Source organism: Anser brachyrhynchus, assembly GCF_964034855.1.
Source record: "Anser brachyrhynchus genome assembly, chromosome: 17".
NCBI lineage: Eukaryota > Metazoa > Chordata > Aves > Anseriformes > Anatidae > Anser > Anser brachyrhynchus.
The window spans coordinates 4,175,440-4,198,171 of NC_137710.1; the positions used below are offsets into that span (position 1 = coordinate 4,175,440).

The 22,732-nt window shown below is 52.4% G+C and overlaps 2 protein-coding genes across 3 annotated transcripts; both read right to left on the reverse strand.

Moving 5' to 3' along the window:
• Window positions 1-334: 334 nt before the first annotated feature.
• On the reverse strand, window positions 335-18,959 carry SCARB1 (scavenger receptor class B member 1). Of its 2 annotated transcripts, none has more exons than XM_080560184.1 (12): window positions 18,753-18,959; window positions 14,943-15,100; window positions 13,096-13,237; window positions 12,434-12,637; window positions 12,030-12,125; window positions 11,579-11,691; window positions 9,731-9,897; window positions 9,119-9,237; window positions 7,374-7,447; window positions 6,476-6,527; window positions 5,883-6,029; window positions 335-847 (listed from the first exon to the last, which is right to left on the reverse strand). In XM_080560184.1, exons 1-12 carry the CDS (start codon window positions 18,870-18,872, stop codon window positions 725-727), a joined length of 1,515 nt encoding a protein of 504 aa, XP_080416310.1. In that variant the 5' UTR covers window positions 18,873-18,959; the 3' UTR covers window positions 335-724. The 2 variants fall into 2 exon arrangements, with proteins under 2 accessions (XP_080416310.1, XP_080416311.1); XM_080560185.1 differs by lacking the exon at window positions 335-847 and adding an exon at window positions 2,714-2,930 and having other exon boundaries at window positions 18,753-18,956.
• A 1,960-nt stretch (window positions 18,960-20,919) lies between these two features.
• On the reverse strand, window positions 20,920-22,612 carry UBC (ubiquitin C). The gene is made up of 2 exons (XM_080560203.1): window positions 22,409-22,612; window positions 20,920-21,922 (listed from the first exon to the last, which is right to left on the reverse strand). Exon 2 carries the CDS (start codon window positions 21,914-21,916, stop codon window positions 20,999-21,001), a length of 918 nt encoding a protein of 305 aa, XP_080416329.1. The 5' UTR covers window positions 21,917-21,922; window positions 22,409-22,612; the 3' UTR covers window positions 20,920-20,998.
• Between the last annotated feature and the right edge of the window lie 120 nt (window positions 22,613-22,732).

A 22,732-nucleotide genomic window follows, 5' to 3' on the forward strand; every position in this document is an offset into this window, starting at 1 on the left:
TCACCTGAAGCACGGAGAGAGCCAGCAGGCCAGAGTAAAAAGGCTCTGGACTGGAATCACTGGAGCGCAAGGTCATGGCACAGAATAGGGGCTTTAAAAATCACCACTGTGCTCTCCAACACAAGCAAAGGCAGAAGCAACACTGGGCAGGCTCCAGGTACCCTGGAAAGCCTTTAGGAGAGACATGGCTGCTGTGACAGCATCCATAATTGATTTGTAGTGTAGCCTGGTCACATCAAGTGGCAATAAAACCGTAAGTGGCTTCAGGACAGCAAGTCCCATTTGTGTGAGATGAACAGAGGCTCTAAAAAAGATCACTAAATCCCACCAGCACTACGTATACAAACCTTGTTTATTCTAAAGACTCCTATTAAAGTGCCTTTTATTCCTGGCAATAGGCAGTTTTAAATTGCAAAACAATAGATCAGCCAGCAGCAGTCTTCAGTCCTGCCTGCCCTCAGGGACAGAGGGACTGCGGTGAGCGTGGGCCCCTTTTGGCCAAGGGCTCTTGAACGCTGTGTTTTGGGGGGGCTGGACGAGGACATTCCCCACTGTGTGCCCAGCGCAGGAGCACTGGTGCAGAGGTGCTGGCCCGTGGCTTTGCCGAGCGGTGCAAGGTCTCTGCAGAGCTGCCCAGGACAACGTCACCTTCCAGAGACCCCTGGGGATCCAAAGTGGTTCTCGCCCCGCGCGCCTCAGCGGGAAGCATGCTGGGGCCGGCAGCTCAGGCTTCGGCGGCATCCTGGCACGGCGTGCTGGCGTCTTGTAGGAGCGGCGTTGTCTCAGAGAACTGGGGCGGCGTGCTTGGCGTGGCGGGGTCACGCGGGCTCTTCTCGTCGGCGGATCTCTGGGAGGAGAGAGGGCAGCAGTCACAACCCTGCAGTAGTGCTGCAGTCAGACCCTACAGCACGCACACCACACCCCCACCTAGGGCACTCGTGCCCCAAAACCCCTGGACTTCCACGTCCACCCTATTCCACCCTTTTCTGAAGGCATCTCAAATTGAAGATTTTTTCATCTCCTCTCCTAACAGCGTGAAGTTATTTCCATTCCTGCCCCCCAATACTTGTAGCATCCCCGAACACCCAGCCTGAAGGGCCGTGTCACCAGGTAGAGGGGCTGTGGGGTAAGCCAGCAGGCTGCACAGCACCAGAGAAGGCAAGAGGGAGATGGGCAGGGTCTTCTCGTGGCCACAGGCCTGCATATGGATGAATGAGTTGCTCCTGGCCAAGCGTAAATACCAAAAAGAAGCAAAGAGAGGGTGGAAGGAGAGACAGGTAACCGGGAAGAAATACAGAGGCTGTCCCAGCATGCAGGGATGAGGTTAGGAAAGTCAAAACCCAGCTGGAATTCAATCTGGCAAGGGATGTCAAAAGCAACAAGAAATACTGCTCTAAGTACATAGGAGACAATAGGAAGACGTGGGCCTGCTGCTGAAGGAGGCAGGGAACCCCAGAGACCCTGGAGCAAGGAGGACATACCCTTAGTGAAAGAGGATCACGTCAGCATATTTAAGCAAAGCAAGTCCACAAGTCCCGACAGAATGCACCCACAAGTGCTGCTGGCATTGCAAAGCCACTCTCAATAAGCTCTGAACAATCACGGTGACTGAAGTGCCCAAAGACTGGAGGGAAGCAAACGTCACTCGTATCTTCAAGAAGGGCAGGGAGGGCCCAGGGAACCGCAGGCCAGTCGGCCTCACCTCAGTCCCTGGGAAGCATTGGGAACTGTTTCCAGGCACACCAAGTCATCAGTCGGCATGGATTGATTCACCATGGAAAAGTCACCTTTGCCCAACCTGGTAACCTCGTCTGAGGGAATTACTGGCTCAGTAGATAAGGGCAGAGCATGGCCACTGCCTCCTTTCACTTCAGTAAGGTATTTGACATGGTCTCCTGTGAGATTCTCACAGAGAAGCTGGATGGGCAGTGAGGTGGGTTAAAACTGGCCGAACAGCCTGGCCCAGGGGGTGCTGATCAGTGCACAAAGTTACCAGAGGCCAGTAACTGCCGGTGTACCTCGGGAGTCAATCCTGTGTCCAGCCCTGTTTAGGATCTTTATTCATAATCTAGATGACAGGGGCAGAGTGCAACCTCAGCAATTTGCAGGTGACACACAGCAGGGAGGAGTGGCTGATATGCCAGAGGGACCTCGTCAGGTAGGAGAAATGGGCCGGCAAGAGCCTCACAAGCTCCAACAAGGGCAAGTGCAAAGCCCTGCACGTCGGGAGGAACAGCCCCAGGCAGCTGGCTGGAAAGCGGCTTTGCAGAAAAGGACCTGGGGGTACTGTTGGATAGATACCAAGCTCAACATGAGCCAGTAACGTGCCCTTGTTGTGACGAAAGCTAATGGTATCCTGGGCTGCATCAGGCAAAGTACTGCCAGCAGCTCGAGGTGGTTCTTCTCCTCTGTTCAGCACTCAAGACACACCTGAAGTACCACATCCAGTTCTGGGCTCCCCAGAACCAGAGAGACGTGGAGCTACTGGCGATACTCCAAAGCAGGACCATTAAGATGAGTAAGGGACTGGAGCATCTCATGTGAGGAAAGGCAAGTTGAGACTGTTCAGCCTGGAGAAGACAAGGCTCGAGGGGATCTCACTCATGTATTTAAGCATCTGAAGGGAGTGTGCAAAAACAACAGAGCTAGGCTCTTTTCAGTGGTGTCCAGGGACAGGACAAGATGTTATGGGCACAAACTAAAACAGAAAAGGTTTGAGCTGAACATCTGCTTTTTTTTTTTTTCTTTTTTTTCTTTTTACTGTGACAGGCTGCACATAGCAGTGAGAGTTATCTCCATCCTCGGAGATGCTTTAGACATCTGGACATGGCCCTGAGCAACCAGGCCTACGTGGCCCTGCTTGGGTGGGGGTGTTGCAGATGACCTCCACCGATCCCTTCCAACTTCAATGATTCCGTGATTTTGTGCTTCTGTAATACAAACCCAGATATTTGATACATAAAACTCCCTCTTGAAAGCCTTTCCATCAAGGTTCCCTGCATGCAAGAGCGAAGCAAAACCCACCAGCTGGGTGCCTCTGTTACCCCCATGAGTTTTGCCCTTTTAAGAACTTACCTCTGGATCTCAAACACTTGCAGGGGAAAAAGGTGAGAAAAAACATTTCCTCACACCAAACCTATTTTTTATCTCAATCCCTGATGATATTATTAGATCAGGTGCACAAGGAGAAACAATATAAGCATGTTCTTACAGCCTGGGTAAGTGCTAGTATTAAGATATTCATCCTGAATACTAAAGCCAGGAGACAACATCGCTATGTTAAAGACTGCCAAGAAGACACCTCTGGAACACATGGACCGTAAACGTTTCCATTTGATTGGTTTTGAACAAAGTTTAATCAAATCAGGATGAGAGAAGAGTGTGTTACCTTGACTGAGTACGCACCTACAGTCTGGCTTCCCGCAACACTTTAATTGGAGGCAGCTTTCTGGCAGAGGAGGCCTGGTTGGCCTTATTACTGTCTGAGTTCTTTTTACTGCTACTCCAAAATAAAGAGCATTTTTCCTAGAAGATAATCAGGCTAGTTTATGGTGCACTTTGACATGAAATCCATGGAGGGTCCAATTTTAGGAGGAGATTTTAAAAGATGTTTCAATCAGTGTTTAACTATGATCTAGTTATTAATGAAGATTTCAAAATCTAGGTTAAACTAAGCCCTATTTAAGATTTCGGCATCAAGCCAGTTTTAAAATGGTCTGTTTGCCTTTTAAATGTGTCATTACACAGGCTGTAGGTCGTGTCAGCAGAGGAGAGCTACAATGCTGCATTGGGGCATGTTTTATGCCTGCACAACAAATATGCACGCTTCCAGGTGCAGGTCCAACAGATGCATTTTAAAAGTGGCTCCACTGTAAACTAGACTAAGATTTAAGTGTTTCACAGCACTTTATCTGGACTGGTTTTACAGCACACCGCTCCCTCTGGAAGCCAGAGACATGCAAGAAACTCTAGGAAGGAAATGGATTAAGCAGGACCTTCCCACTGGCAGACACGTGAAGGTGTGGACAATGCCCCTCTTCAGCGTCCCCTCTGATATCAGCTCTTGCCCCAAGAGGGAGGACTGTGCACGATTAAGCAATCATCACTAGATCAGCAACACTTCAATCAGAGGAACATACCTTGGCTGCAAATTGCTGTCATCCAGTTTACAAGCTCTTATCTATTCATTAGGCAGAGACTTTAATGTGCTGTTGCATAGCTTCCTTAAGAGATTTATAAAGTCATTAAGGCTTTTTATTTACTTTTCAGGTAGTCAGACACTTCCTGCAGTTTATTTTTAGTTCCAGCACTTCATGACGCTTTGGCTGAGCACCCAAATACAGTTGTCTTATACCTGGGTTTGGGACATTTCAAACTGACTGAACAGCTGCTTTTGAGTGAACTTTAAAGCCAGCTTTTCTTCCCGACCCCAGCTGGCATGGTTAAGGCTCTTTGATACCAGGAAGTAAAACTTGCACAAGGCAGGGCGAGGAAATGCCAGCCCAGGGCTGCAGCGGGTCTCAAAAACAGCTGACCAGCAAATACCGACTTTTTTCAGATGTGCTGGTGCTACGCTGAACCCACTTGCATTTGCTGGAGCCACGAGGTTCAGCACACTCAAAGGCTGAGCATTTCGGAGCACAGTAAGGGTTTAGTGCTGAGCCCTAGCCCCTAGCACCGCTCTCACACCACAGGGGAGCCCGTGGAAGAACAAGGGGATTTGGAATCATGTGTTTAAGTCAATTAAGCAGTTGTAGGCTTGGTAAAAATCCAATTACATGATACTTGGAGAACCCTAGAGCTATTTAAAGTGGGCTTGTATTAGCATTTCAGTGAGGGCAGTTACAGGTTGAGCAAAAGCAGCGTCTCGCACATGCTCTCACCTCAGCCCACTCATCCTAATCTTTGCCTTTTCATCCCAGCATGTAGCCTCTTTTTATCTGCAGCTTTAGAGCCAGCTCAAGCCATTTGACTGTAATGCCAAACTAAATAAGCTTGCTTTGATATAGGTTAGGGTAGAGAGCTAGATCTCTACTTCAGCGCTAAGCTCTCTAAAAGCTTTAGCTTTTATCAGATGAGTGTTTTGCAGCTGGATACACAGATCACCATCAAGCATTTGAGCTGTTTTATATTCTGTCCCCACAGCCTCCTGCCCAGACGATCAGACTCGTGTGCCAGCCAGGCCCCCACGCTGCTCTCCCCTCGTGGGGCAGCTCCCACCAAGCTGCCAGCTCCCTGCAGCCTTCAGAGGTCTTGGTATCTTGGTTAGCCCGGACCCACAAAGGTCTGGGGGTCTAACTTCCACAGCTATTTTGGGCAGTTTCACTTGTAGAGAAACAAGTGAATTTCAGGGAAAGACAGGGTCTGGTCTGGGTTGAGAAGCAGCTGTGGTATCTGTGCCCCTCCCATAAGAATACAGCTACGACATTTCATTTGTGAACGAATTGAACTTAAGTAGCCATCCCCTCGAGAAAGCTCTGATTAGATGAGAAAATGGCTGGGACCCTGCAGAGACATACGTATTTGGGTGATAGTACAGACTTGCTGTTTTACATGGAAACCAGATTGAAGAGCTTCTTTCATTAGCGGGATGAGCTGAGAAACGTTTCCTCCTATGGGAGCCACGTCAGTGAGTGCTGCACGCTGAGATGGCCAGAAATGCTTTTAAATTATTGATTTGCAGCCCAATTTCTTGATAGCTGAGCAAGTCCTGCTGTTATGTACTGGCACCATCAGGACATGGTTCTGCTTTAGATTGTAACAGATTCACGGCATCAGCCAATGTTTCATCAGGATTGTTAGATTGTCAGCCCAATCTACATCATCTGATTAAATCTGATTTGACTAACAGCATTTCCCATTTGACATCTGCGACTTCTTACCTGACTCATCATCATGAGTACAGCAGCTGAGATGATGAGCGGGACGCCGAGCCCAAGGAAGATGTACTGCAGGTAGTCTAGGATGGATGGGATCAGCACCAGGCTGGTGTAAAACTGCTTTAGGACTGAGCCTTCAATGTATCCACTCTGCCCAAGAAAGCAAAGTTGTTATAGGCATTTCGTTTTCATCCAGAGCCGAGACAGACCATCTGTGCAACTCCTCTCCCACCACGGGTTAGGAAATTTAGGAAAGACTCACTAAGGCCAGAAGCTTCTACCAAATAGCTGGACATGCACACATCTGTAGGACCGCACTCACTGGCCCACGTTAGCGTGCAGACGCTGGCAGCACTGTTCTGGGCTCTATTTAACCCCACATCTAGGGCAGAGCCAGAAGTTTGCCCAGTATAGTGCAGGGTGTGTTCAGCTCAGAGGGATTAACCATCCAGCCAAGTATTGCAAAGCCTGCTGTTGGCTGCTTAATTAGTCTGTCTGGCTTAAAGCTTTATTCAAAGTGGAGTTTCCCCAGCAATGCAGTTTCCCCCTTCCTGCACAGGACAATCTTCAGAAACAGGTCAAGGAAGGCAGCTCACCTCTGCGAACCACAGCAGCGGCAGCACCACTGGCTTAATTTTCCCTGTTTGACTGTGGGGATGGAAAAAAGAAATAATACACATTTAGATTCCCAGTTGATCAGGCCACAGCTACTGTAATCCTTCCTAAAGAGAAGCATCTGGCAGACCAGCAGTGGTCAGGTTACTGGTGCAAGGATGCAGCAATTCCTGCTGCTGCAGGGAGCTCCCTCCCCTCCAAGGACCAGGTCCGTCTAGAGACTTCCATGCAAGAGCGGAGGTGACATTTCCATGTGAGCTTAACTGCCCAACGACAGCAGTAAGTGCCACGCCAAATCTGGGCTACAAATACATTAACTCAGTGAACGGGAATGAACTTTTTGCAGCTCCAAGGTATCTCAGTCACCTGCACGGCACTACAGGGTGATACAGCCAAGCTCACAGCATCAAGGTTGTCTGCTGCTATACGCAACAGAGGCAATCTCCACAATAGAGCTGAAAGCATCTTTTCGGAAAGAAGTATTCAACTGTCAGCTCTGTGAGCTGAGTGTGTTTGGTCTCCCCATTTTGGGGGTAACTCCTAAGCAGCAGCACAATGCAGGCAAACTGCCGCTGTGCCCCACCAGGAGCAGTGCATTCAGAGCATCCGTATTGCATCAGCTGCCCAGTCGGGTGCACAAAACACTGCTGGGGCTGAGCAAACAGGCAGGCACATGCAGCACTGCTAGAGGATGGCAGTTTGAGGTCATTGGAACAGCTGACATTTCACCACATCAGCCAGCTGGCCTCTGCAATGGTAACAACTGGTAATGTCAGAGCTGCCTCATCTCTGAGGAGAGTAAGCTCTGCAGTGACCCCAGAGCCAGCAGCACTCCCTGCTTGAGGGAGAGACAGCCATTTGTAAAAGATGATCACTTACATTATACCAGACACCTGCTTCAAGTACTGATTCAGCTGGAGCCTGATGGAGCAATTCATGGGGACGCCCGTCATCTGCACAGGAGAGAAAAAACAGTTTGTCAGTACAGCCCACATTTATCATGAGAGCTTTGCAGAAAAGCAGCCCTTTGCTTTCCATCACAGCTGCTCTGGGTGCTGCCTTCCAAAACAGTGAATTAGACCATCCAGAGATCCACTGCAGCTGCTGCACATGGGGCCAGGAGCAAGGCTGGGGTTTCCACCAGTATACCAGCACTGGTCAATCAGGTACTGCTTCCCAGGCTCATGGAGGGGCAGCCCTGTCCCCACAGTACTTTGGGGTCTGTCCCCGGCACTTGAAGACCCACTAGCCAGACAGTGAGCTGCATGCAGCAACATCCAGAAGGAATCAGTTCCCTCTGGGTGGTCCGAAGGCAAAAAGCTAAGCTAAACAGGCAGAACTGCTGCAGGAGGCAGCACATGTTCAACAGGCAGACGGCATGAACTCAGGGAGGTGCTTTATGTGACACAAGGCTTGTAGGACCAAACCTAAGCAAGTTCAAATTACCAAGTAGCATACACAACCTGTAAGTGATTCCCTAGGCAGAGTGTTTTAACAGAAACTTCATTTTTTTCTAAGTCTGATGAGCCTCTTCTGTTGCTCATCCTACCTGCACTAGGTTTGAGAATGAGAATACACCAATACCAAGATTCATGCACACAAAGGACACTGAATATTTCTCTTAACTAGGACTACGTATCAACAGCTATCACTGTCCAATAACACAATGACCACGAAAACACCACACTTCAAAGTTGGGTCTTTTGGCACTGGTTTCTCATGATGCTGCAGTTTTGCAACACATTAAGGGCAGAGAGTTTTCATTGGATTGTCCCTGCTTGTTCAAAGCAGACTGCAGCTAGATAAGACTTTAATTGTACTGCTATCAGAAGAGGTTTGATACTGTAATAAACTTAATTAGATTTCCTTAACTGTGATAAGAAAAGCAGAGAACCCAATGCCTAGGTAAGAAGCTTACCTTGCCTTGCCTCAAGAGGGAGATTGGTTTCTTGCTTGAGCTATTACTGAATGTTTGGAAACGTCCCACCCATGGCCACATGCAGAGTGGGCCGTTGGTGGAAGAGCCCAAAGTCTCCTCCCCATCAGCAGCTGGGACAAAGATGACTCAAGACACCTCAAGTCATCACCATCGGAGTGGTGACTTCACCCTTACGTTTAGATATGCAAGAAGCAGCCCAGTACAGAAGCAGCCAGCTAGACGGGCAAGTTGAGATGGTGGAAAAAAACAGCTCCAAAATGGTGGCAACAGCTTCAGCTGCAAAATGGTCTTCAGACTTTGCCAGTCAGCTCTCACAGCAGTATGTGTTTACAGATTTGGGGTGTAACTGGCTGCTGCTGCTAGATACACCTCCTGGTGTTGTGGGCCTTCCTGAGTCAGTGGAAAGAAGCTGACTGTGCTTATCAAAACAATTATGCTTATAATTAGTCCTGCAATTCTCTAGAAGGCTGGCCAGTTATTCAATTAGTTTATGGCTTTAGCGTTTTTATCTGCACATGTCCTCGCCACTTTGCACTCTGGAACCTGCTCAAGTCAGCGCCACGAGAGCAGAGCAAGGCCACCAGGCCGCAGTGACAGGCTCCCCCCACCACCACTTAGCCTGGGCCCGGCCCCGGTGCGAGGAGAGACCCCTCCAAGGGGGCGAGACCGCAGCCGGGCCCCCCACCGGGTGCACGTCGAGGAAGAGCGCGTGGTGCTCCTTGCTGGGGTGCAGGCCTTCGACGGCGTTCACCAGGCTTGGGTCGGCGTTGTAGAAGTGAGGATGGGAGATGAACATCGGTGCATCTGGATGAGAACAAGGACACTTTAAGCCCCATCCAACCCCACCTGAGCGTTTTGTGTTGACATTTTTAAGCCCTTGAAATATTTGAGCAGGCTTTTATACCCTTCTCCTTCTTTCCCTCCTGGCAGCTTATTCCACTGGGAAGGTTAAGAGCCCGTGTCTAAGCCTCCTTCTCCCCCACACACCACTCCACACAGCAATAATTCACCATCCAGACATGGGTTAGGGCACCGAAGCCCGAATTCTCACTCCTGCACGACCTATACTCGCTGTCCAAAGTTAAAATTTAGTTTGGCAGTTAGGCGGCCTGCCTGCTCCCAGCCTGGGGGAGGTGATGGGCCTGGCCAGCTCTCAGCCCTTCCCACAAACAAGGCTGCTGTAGGGCCACGGACACAAGCTTGGGTTCCACCCCCTCCCCCCCCAGGTTAGCTTGTCTCACATATCTCTAGAGTTTAATATTGGCACAGCAAGGAGGAACCACAGCAGAGCACTCACTCAGCCTACAGGTGCTGACGTTCTGGATGCCAGACTGCCTGCAGGGGCAGAAGCCTTCGTTGGGGGGGTAGTCCGTGCCATTGGCAAAGAGTGTTTTCGGGGCCACAAAGCGATAGGTGGGCACACCCTTGAACTCCCCCGACTGCTCATACACCAGTGTCATGGATCTGGAAGAGTTTCAGTGGAGAAGGATCAGGATTAGCCAACAGGTTCCCAGCCCAGAACTGGGCTCTTATCTTCGCTGGATAAGATGCAGTTGCAATGTAACTTAGACTTTGAGATCAAGATAAACACCCAGAACAGAGCTTTGGATCAGGAATGTGTATCTAAGCCATTTGCTTTCCATGTTTTAAGCACAAATAAAGGGCTGGTTGGGACTAGTTATGAAGAGAAACACACAAGCTTATAAATCTGTTTGCAGACTCCAGATATGATTTGTTTAAGGGCAAGTAGTAATCCTCACGGCTGCTCTGCCAGAGATAATACCTTCTTTGTGCAAGCACTGGCTCTGAGATAGAAGTGTTCTGTGGCAGGGGATGGACACTGACTAAATCTGTTTTGCAGCCCAGCTCCAGCATATAGGCCATCCATTTTCCATAGTGGAAAATTTTACCTTCTGACCTACGCTACACAGCAAGATTTTATTTTGGGTACAACAGACCAGTGATTTGATGCTGCATCATCGATACCAGATGTCCAGGGTAGAAGCAAGTTTCCAGGAGGGAAGTTTGCTTCCTTCATGCTCAAGCAAGATTTGTGTGGATGCAGACATCCCAGGCAGGCCAAGGAGACAGCTTACTGCCATAGCTGCCTTCTGACACCAGGATTGAGGAGGGGAATTCAAGGCACGTTCAGCAGTTCAAGGCAGTTCTGGCTGTGCCAAATCCGGGGAGAACAGACTGCTCTGCCTTGTGAAGAGACAGATCCACTTCCTCCACAGGACCCACACCCACAGAGCTGTCCTGCAGCAATCTCCTGGGCTCACAAGAAACTCAGCTTTCCACTTCATTTTATGCCTTGCCAGGAAACATACTTCATCTCCTAAAAGACTTCTGTAGTTCTTCAAAAACAGGTATATGCATTTAAACTTTGATTACTAGTAAACTTCCCTGCAAGTCCTTGGCTCTGGGTCATTTTGGTATTTGCTGATGCCTCTCGTGTAGAGGAATTCCTGCACTAATGCTTGGCTCAGCTGACTTTGCTTGTTCGTTGAAGAGGTCATTGTTCTCTGTTCAGCATGAGCACTTTGCTTGTTTTGCAGCAACTGCAAAGCCTAAATTAACATTATCTTCCCCAAGCTGGGGACAGGGCTTTGTGCCAGGCTGGCTGCCTCACTTCCCCTCCTTCCAGCCTCGTGGAGCTTCCACAGGAGCAGGGCAGACTCCGGGGGTACTTTAACCTCCGTACGACCAGCTAACTCAGGGTGTCATACAGATGTGCACAGCTGACCGTGAAGTACTGCATTCACAAAAAAAAATAATGAAGCAGCCTGGAAGCAGCAGCACAGCCCCCAGCACTGCTTGTGCTGGGGCTAATGCAGCATTTCCTTATGACAACCCTTATTTCTCCCTCCCTCTTCCCACATCTTATCTAGACAGGTTATATTCTGCTCGTTCGACATATAAGCCTCCCCAGCGATCTAAAAGGTATTTAGAAATACCATTAAGATGCAGCTAGACAACCATACTACTTGCAAAGCTCAGACACTACAACACCGAGCTGCAGCTGAACCTTTACCTACAGAAACTAGTCCTCAGCACTCCTCCTCGCTGCACAGGTACTCTGCATGCACATCACAAACCCTGCCACCTGCACGGGGACAGCGTGCCTTGCCTGCTGCGGCCTCACCTGCAGGCATCGGGGCTGTAGAACTCCAACGACGTCGGGGACATGAACGGCGGCCACATCTCCCCCGCCGTCCCGTTGATCATGTTGCACCCGGTGCTCCGCCAGTAGTTCACCTGCGGGGTGGATGCAGAGAGAGGAGCTCAGTACTGGAAGCTCGGCGGAGAGCTGGCTTTCACCTCTGCCATTCCTTCCATAGGAACTTGAGGTAGCGGTACTGAAAGTCCTTCAAGATGGAAGAACTTAACACCTGATGACAAGCCTCTTGCCATCTGGCTGCCTTCTGGCAGTTTTGCAGTTGCTTTGACATTAAATCAAAGTTGTGGCAGTTGAGGTCCCACAGCAATTTGCTTTCAAATCTACGACCCAGCAATACAACAGTAACAGCTTTCCGTTTATCCGGCTTGAGATCAGGCACTGTCCCCATATTAGAGGTTTGCCGGCTGACACTTACCTTCTTTAACCCATTCCATGAATCCACCATGTGAACTCTACTGATGTTCTTCATGCCCGTGTACACGGTGAACAATCCGCTATTGGAGTTGTTAAACTGTAGAGAGAAGAAACTAACTTTCAATCCATTATATGTGGCAAGACTGCAATATGTTAACACCTTTGCATGCTTCATTAGCACTAGGAGTGCTTCATGTACCGTAAGCTATTGAAGTTTTATTTTGGTTGCTAGAGACAGCTTCCAACACACGTTTCTGCTTGAGGGGAAAATTAAGGCAGCCTTACACAACCACCATCAATTACACATTGCTGCTCTAAGCAGTTTGTGAAGCGGACAGCCTGGAGTCTCAATAGCAAGAACAGTATTTCTGTGATTTTAGCCTTCCCAAGCAAGAATTTACTCACCCCTATTAACATGCCAAATTTCCCCTTGAACGGGATCAGGCCAGGAACAATCGTATTTATTGTGTCTAAAAGAGGGTCGTCATAGCCCCACAGGATGTCCCCCACCGTCCGGTTCATAAAGGCCTCCTGTTTCAGGCCAGCCAGGGCCCCGCTCAGTAAAAGCTTCACGAAGTTTGGCAGGTTTTCCATCATGACAGATGCTCCCTGGGAAAGAAATCAATCTCTGAGACAAAAGCCCTGTATTACCAAAGAGAAATGCATCTTCAGTGCTCAGCAACCTCCCTCTGCTGCCGCGCTCTTCAGTTTTGCAGAAATCCTTTGGACAGACTGAGGCTCACCATTTATCCCACATTTGGGCAGAAAACAGTCTGTGGCAACAGCCACTGAGTGCTCACAGGTTTCATTTCCCCAGATGATGCTCTGCTGAAGTTGTACTCATGAGCCCAGCTGCTTTGCCAGCCCCTCTACACATTCTGATTTTGGCAGGGTAACAGCCCAACACAACCACCAACACCCAGAAAACTGCATTCTGTAAGCTTAACCACCCCACGGCTTCACCAGACTCAGTCCCTACAAGAAAGTAAGCTTCAGGTTAGTCTTGAGCATCACCACCCTCCCGACAAGCTCGGAAGCCAGTATTTCTCCGGGGAGCAAGTCCTTACCAACATCAGGATGTTCGGCATGACAATGTACTCGTCTTCGGTGCCATTGGACAAGTCCGGCTGGAAGAAGAGCTTCCGATATTCCACGTAGGAGACGGTGTCATTGTCATGGAATGTGATGTTTGTTTTGTACCTGAACTCTCTGCAAAGAGATAGGAGGGACCATGGGAACCTTCCCCCGCACAGTGCCGCTGCGTTGCCCATGGAGCAAGGATGGGCTGCACAGGCCCGGCCTTGTTCCTGAGCGGAGGAAGGAGACCAAACCCAAGCAAGAAGCCTCGGGGCAGCGGGAGAGGCAGTGTGCCAGGTGCCAGTCACACATCCTGACCATGGTTCAGGTCTGTGGCAGCACTGCAGCCTGCGAGCAGCGCGCTTTGACAAGGTGTCCCCGACGGATGGGATTCGGCAGCAGCCTGCAGGCACCACGTGTTTCCTGCCAGCTCAAAACCCAGCTGCTGAGAAGCACGAGACAAAAGCATTTGTTCCTGACGGAGGAATAAGCCCCCTCTGTCACTTCTCCTACAGCTGTTGAAAAGCCCAGCCCTACCAGCGAGACGCCCAGATAAGCAGATCTGCACCTCCCCACGCGCCGATGCAACGCGCGCGGCAGGAAGGGACCAAACAAGATGGCACAAGCCCCACTGTCAAGCCCACACAGATCTGACACGGAGATCCCGAGTGGTTCCTGGGTCTGGGCACCCTGTGTGCATCACAGCCTTTGCTGCATGCTGTGGGGACAGCCCAGCCTCGCAGCTCTGCCGCAGCACAAGGCTGTCCCCAGCATCACAAGCCGGTTACAGCTCCCTGGGGAGCCGCAGCTCAACCCACCAGCAGAAACAAAGTCCTTTATTGTGGAGCCTCTGTTTTATGGTCCATGATAGGGAAGGGCGCTAATCTTGCTCAGCAGGACATTAATAAGCTTTGCCCCTTCGTTTATTCTTATTCAGTGGAAGTGCAGCCTTTCCCCCAAGCCAAGTGACTGACGTGATCACGACATACAGAATCCACGTGGTCTTACAGTTTGACCCGGCAAGCCCAGGGGAAATGAGGGCATATACATACTGCCAGGCTTCCCCCCAGCACTACTCAAACAGCTTTGGATTAGACCAGTAATCTTCCCGCATGAGCTTGCTTAGGCTGCTGACCTGACTTTGCCTACATGTGCAGGCGCTAGCGTCTTGAATATTGTTATTTATGGGTAAGCTCACGGGCTCATTTCAGCATCTCCCATTACTTAGGATACCACGTCCACAGAGACATCTGGGCTTCAACTATCTTTAGATATGGCAAATGGATTGAGTCCTGCTCTAGGTGGACCCAACCAAGTCTTAGTGCTCCACACTGGTTCTCATGACCAGATCATTCATTTTAGGCGGATTCTGCATCTCATCATGTTAGATGGTAAGTCTTACATCAACCCATGAAGTTTGAAGTTTCATATTGAGGCGATCCCAGCTCTGGAGCTGGACTCTTAAACGCACTGTGAAGATCAAACTGAAACCCAGTCTGGAGATGGGATTTGCCCACCACCATGCCAACACCCCTCACACCTGCGTTGGGACCCTGTCAGCCCAGGTCTGGTTGTCCAGCCCAGGCTCCCAGCACAGGACCAAGCTCCACGACTCACACTGAAGCACCGACCAACCTAACCACCCTGTTGGCCAGGGGTCCCACACATGGTTTTAGCACGATCAGAGCAATTGCCTCACATTTGGGTTGCTTTAAAATCTTGTGCCACCAGGCTCATGCCAGGTGTGCTAATGCGGTGCTCCCCTCCTGAAGGAAGCAGCCAGAAGCCTGGCAGGCAGCAGATCAGCCAAGCTCACGGACCACAAGCGGTACCTGACCTGTAAACATACGGCCCACGCTGGGTCAGGATTGGTTTCCCTCCCTCGAGGACCTCGTTGGGGTTCAGCACTTCGAAGAGGTGCACCGACAGGTAAAAGGGGACCGGAATGTCTTTCCACATGCCGAAGGAGATGCTGCTGGGGTCGATCCTCACGTTCTGCAGGAAAAGAGAAAGAGGCTTGGTGGCCCCAGCTGAGCACAGCCACCCTTGCCTCCCGCATCGGGCCCGGCTGAAGGAGGCAGTTTCGGCAGGGGATCTCTAGAGGACGCAGAGCGTTTTGCAAACTGAAACAGAGCCACTTCTAAAACGGGAACTTATGTATGCAGAAGCACCACGTTCGTGCCACAGGATGTCTGTAGGCTTATATACTCAGACTCAGCCTGCCAGACTCCTACCCACAGGGTTTCAAAGCCGTTTCGATGTGCTGGAGGCTTTCACTGTGCTAGACAAGCCGGCACTGAATTCTTTCACAGCTCTGCAGGTTTGACTTGCCCGGCACGAACAAAAACCCTGTTCCAAAGGCTTCCATTCACTTACCAGCTTTGGTAGCTCCACACAGCCAGAACCAGGCAAGGGCTGGGAGAGCTGACTAGTCCTTGGACAACGCAACTGTTTGGGTACCAGCAGGGAAGGCCCACTAAATTCCCCAAAACCAGACAAAGAGAACGGCGATGGCAGCCAAACTGCGTCCAAGTTGCCTTTGCTTCTCCTCACTTGCCATCCTGTGGTGACTCATATTTGTCATAAGGCAGGTCAAAGGCAATCCATGATTGTGTTTTCCATATCACTGTCCCATTTGCTGGGAAATGCCTGCAGAAACTCAACCCCCCGCCTCCTCCCCAGCACCTCCAGGTGCTGGCACCCGGCCACTTGTGTCTCTGCTCCCTCCCTGCCTCCTGGGGGCTACTTTATGGACTGGCACACCCAGAGCTTGATCACTCTTAATTACCTATTTCTGAGTGCATTCCAGCATTGGCTTTGCTATCTCTGCGAGTACAAGCCCTTGTTACAGTTAAGTAATCCAGCTTGCTTATGGAAGCGGGTCAGATCCACTAATTGGCAACAACATGTGAGCATTATCCAGCTGCAGCTCGGCCCCGCAGCAGCTTGGTTGGGCTCTGCACATTTGATGCTGTGGCAAGAGTGAGAAGTAAGCTGCCAGAAACCTCCCCACGTCCTCCCTTCGGTGTCCCGTGGCCAGGCTGTGCCACCTGCGAGCAGCAGGACTTCGCATCCAGCCCCCAGCAAACCCTTCCCACCTCCGCATCAACCTCAGCCCTGCCAGCCTCACAGACTTCATAACAAAGGAGGAATTTTAGGACAAGAGCAGCCAAGGTTTTGTTTAGGCTGTTTTGTAACCCTTACTCCTGAGCGTCCAGCAGAGCCTGAACATCTGCTTTCTTTCACTTGTTTGTGCTGTTTGGCACTGCCCGGACTCCTCGTTGCATATGCATGCATTTATATAACCTGCACACAGGCAGATGGAGCTGCATCCCAGCTCCCTGCTGCCTTTCTCAGCCCTCTCCCATCCAAACCAGCAGCTCCAGCTCCCTCACGGGTGCCGCTAAGTCAGGTCTACCCAACAGGGTGGCTGTGGAGTCAAGCTGCTTGTAAGTCAACACGAATACGGTCATGTGTCTGCAATAAAAATAGATTATTTTTTCACTTAGATGGGTTACAAAGTGTTGCTGAGAAATCTGACATCTCCTGACCATGCTGCTCTGTGTTCCTGAGGAACTGAAAGAGACTGGTTACCACTCGTCTCATCCAAAGACAGCGCTGCACGTCTGGTCCTGGCTTCCAGGAGGGAGAGCATGGGAGCTCCCACGTGGAGAAGGAACGCTACCTGCCAGCATCTGCTAAAGGCAACGAGGGTTCTTGCCTGGATTCGTATCTTAGGCAGGTCCATGGCGCTCCAGGTGCTTCCAAGGTTTTGCAGGGCCAGCTCTATAGGCACTCACAACCGTTCCTCTACACTCCTTTACCAAAGGTATCTTCAAAGCTATAACCTCGTTGCGCTAGGTGGTTTTCCACCAGCGTGCACCATCCCGACCTCCCACGCAGAGCTCAGCGAGGCAGGGCTGGCAAAGCAGCCTCCACCCGCCTGCGCAACCCTGCTGCCCTCGAGGCCCCGCTCTTCCTCTCACCCACCACCCCAAATACCAACCCAGAAGTTTCGGCAAGCCCCTGGATACTTCGCACCACCCTAGACATCAGCACTCAGGTTTTTTTCCATTTTACTTTAAGCCGTGTAAGAACTTGGGACCCTTTGGGTCATGCTGAAGATGTGGAGCCCAAGTAGCTGAGACGAAGGGAGACCTGAGGAGAAATAAAGGTTGGTCTTTTCCCCTTCTTCTGTTCTCATTGCGAGGTACCAGGGACTAGCTAGTTGGGTAGAAAGAATCAAGATTATCTAAAGGAAAGGAAGTTTTCTTGCACTGAGCACATCACCCCTGTTCTAGAGGTGCCTTCAGCCTTCTGTTTGCAGGTACCAGCTCCAGATGGCCACAAAATCAGACAAAGACTGACCCGTACTGCTTGAGCCAAAACGCTGGTTGGCTTTGCCCAGCCAGCAGCGCTTTCGGAGGATACGTTTCAATAGAAGCTGGTTCCTAGCAGAGACTTTTTGGCACGGGTAGCTCCAGCCACTCGCTGTTCGCCTCCTCTGCCAGGGGCACACAGCTAGGGGCCGGCTTGGGTAGGTGCGAGCCTGGAGAAACGGCCAGGCAGTTGGGCAAGGGGGAAAAACAGTTGGTTGGGTATGAGCCCAGGCGCTGGGATCGGCAGCAAGGATCCGGTAGCTGCAGGGGTGCCCCTGAGCAGAGCCCAGCAGCTGCCCCAGGCCAGGCACGGGCTCCAAAGGGACCCAGCGCTGGGCAGAGCCGAGCCGGGAGCGATGCTGGGGAGATCACGGGGAGGGGAGCAGCCCCCGTTCCCTGCTCCCCTGCGCTGCTTGGGGGGAGGAGGTAGAGGAGGGTGGATGGGGAAGAAGGTGGTTTTGCTTTCAGCTTCTCATTGTTCTTGTCTGTTATCGGCAACAAATTATATTAATTTCCCTACATTGCATCTGTTTTACCTGCTATGGTAATTGGTGGGAGACCTCCCTGTCCTTATCTCAGCCCTCGAGCCCTTTCCATTGTCTTTTCCTCCCCCTGTTCTTCCGAGGGCAGGGAGCTGGAGAGCAGTGGGGGGAAGCTGGGCTGCCCAGCACAGCCCGCGGGCTTGCTACTGGGGATAACTGGTGTGCTGCCCGCCGGGACAGCCTCGCTGGTCCCCGGGGCTCCGTGCAGCGGTTCCTGAGCAGAGCAGCACCTCGGTGCACAGCCCCACAGCCACGGGGACAAACGGGGGTGCAGGACCTCTCCTGTGGGTCACGGAGGTCTTCACGGGGCCAACTCCAACTCCTCAGTCTCGGCGATCACCCCACAAAGAGCTTTTCCAGAGCACCCCAGCACGCCACCCGTGCCACCGCCAGTCGGGAAAGCTGCACGAGCGAGCCCGCATGCATAGGTACGAAAGGAGCGCCCAGCACCACCGGCACCGTCACCCCCTCGGCACACAAACCCCTCGCTAAGGGGGTCGAGCCCCCTCTCAGCCCCCATCCCGCTCGCCATCACCAAGCACGGAGCTGCCCAGGTACAAAACCCCGACAGCACGCCCAGCAGCGAGAGCGAGCGACACCGAAGCCCCTTCGGGGCCCCGCTCTCCCCTTCCCCAGCACCGCACAAAGAGGGGAGCGCTGCCCCCGGCCCCCTGCCCCACATTTAGGGGGGACGTGCCCCCCCGTCCCGGTCCCGGTCCCGCTGACCTTGACCACCTGCTCCTTGACGATGGCGGGCCCGGCCAGCAGCAGGCAGACCCCCAGCAGGGCGCAGGCCGCCCCGGCCAGCCCCAGCCCCACCGCCGCCCTGCGCCGGGCCGCGGCCATGGCTCGGCGAAACGGGGAAAGGAGCGGACCGGGGGCCCCCGCCCGCAGCTTTATGGCCGGGCCCCGGCGGCGACGGCGGGGCGGGGACCGGGGCGGGGACCGAGAACCGGGGCGGGGACCGGGGACGGGGACCGGGGCCGGGCCGCCCCCACCGGCCGCGCCGAGCTCCGGGGCTGTACGGCCTCAAAGGGTTTTGTTATTGTTGTTGGGTTTTATTTATCTTTTTCTTTTTTATTTATTTTTTGCACTGACGCACTTATTAACAACAACAAAAATATATCTTAAAGCATTGCACTGCTTTTTTTGGTCCTGGGGGGCTTTTGGCCGTGATTTGTGGTGGCCAGTTCATTATTTGCCCGTGCATGGCTTTGTTCAGAATAGGAAAACACTGTTCAAATCAGTTCTTCTTCCAGCTTTTTTTTGTTTTTTTTTTGAATCGTCAGATTTCTAGGGAAAAGCTTCACCGACCTGTGATGGGGACCTAAGCAGGGTCCCCCCCTTGGGGACCTCAGAAAACCCAACCGGGCTGCAGGGCCTGATTTTTTAGATGGCCCAGTTCTCTTCACTCTCACCTACGCACCCGCCCCCAAATGAGCTACCTGCATTTAAGGAGCCCCATTACAGACCACCCAAAGCTCTGCTGAAGGGCTTTTGGACTTTTAATTGCTACCTAAGCTTGAGTGAGTCAAGAGGGCAGAAAAAGCAGACCACCACGAGCTGTATTTGCACTTGCTCGGGGCTGGTTTGTGTTATTTCAGTCCACCCCTCCAGCCCTGAGCGCCCTGCGGCAGCACGGCGCGTGCAGCTCCCACCGCACGGGTGTGAATCGCCCTTCGGAGCTGGTGACACGCGAGGGCAGAGCCCAGGGCCAGCCCAGCAGAGACACCCCAGGACATCGGTGATGGCACGGCACACTTACCTGGCAAGCAATTTAGTCCAAAGGCTTTCTCCAGTTTAGCACGAGCCTCGATTATCCAAGCTCATTCCTTGAAGGCCACAAAGCCCCGGAAGTTTCTTTCCTACCACTCTTTCAACCCAGTATAAATTGCCATTAACATCACCCAAGACAAACCTTGCTTTCCCTCCCGGAATCCCACCCTTCCAACCTCGATGCTGTAAGATTACTTCAAGTCCCACTGAGGTCTGTGCTCAGCTGAAAACATTATTCCAAATCCTAGCACCCCCTCTTCTACCCACCAGCACGTAATACTGCCCAGCATTGCCTGGAATACTTCTGATTTTTTATTTAACTCCAGGCCCTTTTCCCCATTTCCCAATCTAGAGTGCAGCGCAGTCAGCTACTTATGACCTCCAGCTTACCGTGAAGTAGCTTAGCGGAGATTTCCCTTCTGTCAGCATTCCCGGAGTGTGAGAACTGTTCCCTAACACTTCAGCTCACTAATACCATAATATTTCCACTTCACGGAAAGCTGGGATCAAAGTGCATCCCTAAAGGTACCCCTTAAGCTAGTACTTCTTGAAGTTACGGTCTGCTTGATAGGCTCGAGCTGGGTAAAAAAAAAAGTCAACCCAGTAACTGACTGAAGGCTTAAAGAGCATCAAGCGGCTGGTTCGAGGGATGCAGGATCCCTGTTGACATTCTCAGCACTGCACTGTGAGAGGAGGGTGCTGGCCTTTGAAGGAATTTGAGCTTACCATCCTGATGGCTGTTACTACATTAGTGCATAAACACTACGGGCAGCACCCAGCCCACCACCAGGAAAAGCAGTGTTATTGAAGCCTTCCGGCTCAGGAAGGACTTGCAGTTTTATGTTGCATTACAAACACATGCTTGCACAACGCTACCAGCTGCATAACAACCGCAACTGGCACTGAACTCCTGTCAGCGCCTTTGATAGTTAGAGAAACAACTTATACACCCGCAGGAGAGCAGTATCACAAGTGTTAGTCACACTTGCCAGGTGTATGTAAGCCTTGCATAACAGAGTTTTATAACACCTGTGTATTCAGGAAGTATGTAATTATACCGTATCTAACTGCAATTAAACAACTGAAAGAACTTCCCACATAATTTAAGAGACACCAATTTTGTGGATGCAACAACTTTATTGGAATGAACATCTGCAGAGAAACTTCTAGTTGGAAGCAAGCAACAGCTCTCCAGTTCAGTTACCACCCCTCAGGCGCAGCACGAGATGCAGGGTAGACTCCTTCTGGATGTTGTAGTCGGACAGGGTGCGCCCGTCTTCCAGCTGCTTGCCAGCAAAGATCAGCCTCTGCTGATCCGGGGGAATGCCTTCCTTGTCCTGGATCTTGGCCTTGACATTCTCAATGGTGTCGCTGGGCTCAACCTCCAAGGTGATGGTCTTGCCTGTCAGGGTCTTGACAAAGATCTGCATGCCACCCCTCAGGCGCAGCACAAGATGAAGAGTGGACTCCTTCTGGATGTTGTAGTCAGACAGGGTGCGCCCATCTTCTAGCTGCTTGCCAGCAAAGATCAGCCTCTGCTGATCCGGGGGAATGCCCTCTTTGTCCTGGATCTTGGCCTTGACATTCTCAATGGTGTCACTGGGCTCAACCTCCAAGGTGATGGTCTTGCCTGTCAGGGTCTTGACAAAGATCTGCATGCCACCCCTGAGACGCAGCACCAAGTGCAGAGTGGACTCCTTCTGGATGTTGTAGTCAGACAGGGTGCGTCCATCTTCCAGCTGCTTGCCAGCGAAGATCAGCCTCTGCTGATCCGGGGGAATGCCCTCTTTGTCCTGGATCTTGGCCTTGACATTTTCAATGGTGTCGCTGGGCTCAACCTCCAAGGTGATGGTCTTACCTGTCAGGGTCTTGACAAAGATCTGCATGCCACCCCTGAGACGCAGCACGAGATGCAGGGTAGACTCCTTCTGAATGTTGTAGTCAGAAAGGGTGCGCCCGTCTTCCAGCTGCTTGCCAGCAAAGATCAGCCTCTGCTGGTCGGGAGGAATGCCCTCCTTGTCCTGGATCTTGGCCTTGACATTCTCAATGGTGTCACTGGGCTCGACCTCCAAGGTGATGGTCTTGCCCGTCAGGGTCTTCACAAAGATCTGCATGTTTGCCTGGAAGAGAAGACGCAGAGCTTTAGGCAGATGCCCCCTAAGGGCCGCAGCCCAGCGCCCACCGCCCGCTGCCCACCGCAGTTGGAGCCCAGAAGGACCCGCCCCCGCCCGGTGACGTCACCATGGAGGCCCCGCCCACCCCACAAAGGGGCGGGTCCAGGCCCCGCCCGCTCCAGCCCCGCGCGCCCGCCCTCCGCCATCTTGAGCGAGGCCGTCGCACCTGCGCGGCCGCCATTTTGCCGGCGGCTGGCCGGGCCCCCTCCCTCCCTCCCCCCCTCCCACCTCCGCCGACGGTTGGCGCTGGGGGGGGAGGGGGGGCAGGAAACGCCCCGGCCCGCGGCCCGCCGCCTTTCCCACCGCGCCTCCCTCCCCTCAGCACACATCCAGCCCTCTCCCGGCTGCCCGGCCCGCACCCAGCCCCACGCACAGCCTTCGCTCCCCCTTCACCCGCTGAGGCGCGGCGGTGCCCGGCCGCGCAGCACTCACCACAGGACCCGCGGGCACAGCGCACGCACCCCTGCCCTCAGCCGGCTCCAACTACGCCACAGACGCCGCTCCCGCCCCTTATATAGCCTCCTGCGCCCCGCCCCCCGCGGTGCGGATCACTCCGCCGCGCACTATTTCGCCGCCGTTCCGCCGGGCGGGCGCAGGGGAGCGAGGCCCAGCGGCGCGGAGGGATCGGCGCGCCGCGAGGTGATGCGGCTCTGAGGGGCGGGCGGGGAGCGGCGCCGAGGGCACAATGCGGCGCGTCGCAAAACCCGGCCTGGAGCTCACGGAGCGGGGCTGGGGAGCGCTGTGCCTCCGTTTGGA

What these genes read in the sequence shown, in the direction of transcription:
- SCARB1 (XM_080560184.1), bottom strand. Translation starts at nt 18,872, where the DNA reads ATGGCCGCGGCCCGGCGCAGGGCGGCGGTGGGGCTGGGGCTGGCCGGG. An exon ending in TACAGCCCCGATGCCTGCAG is followed by an intron (nt 9,898 to 11,578) that starts GTGAGGCCGCAG and finishes AAACTCTTCCAG; the next exon opens with ATCCATGACACTGGTGTATG. An exon ending in CGCTGCTGTGGTTCGCAGAG is followed by an intron (nt 6,030 to 6,475) that starts GTGAGCTGCCTT and finishes TTTCTTGGGCAG; the next exon opens with AGTGGATACATTGAAGGCTC.
- UBC (XM_080560203.1), bottom strand. Translation starts at nt 21,916, where the DNA reads ATGCAGATCTTTGTGAAGACCCTGACGGGCAAGACCATCACCTTGGAG.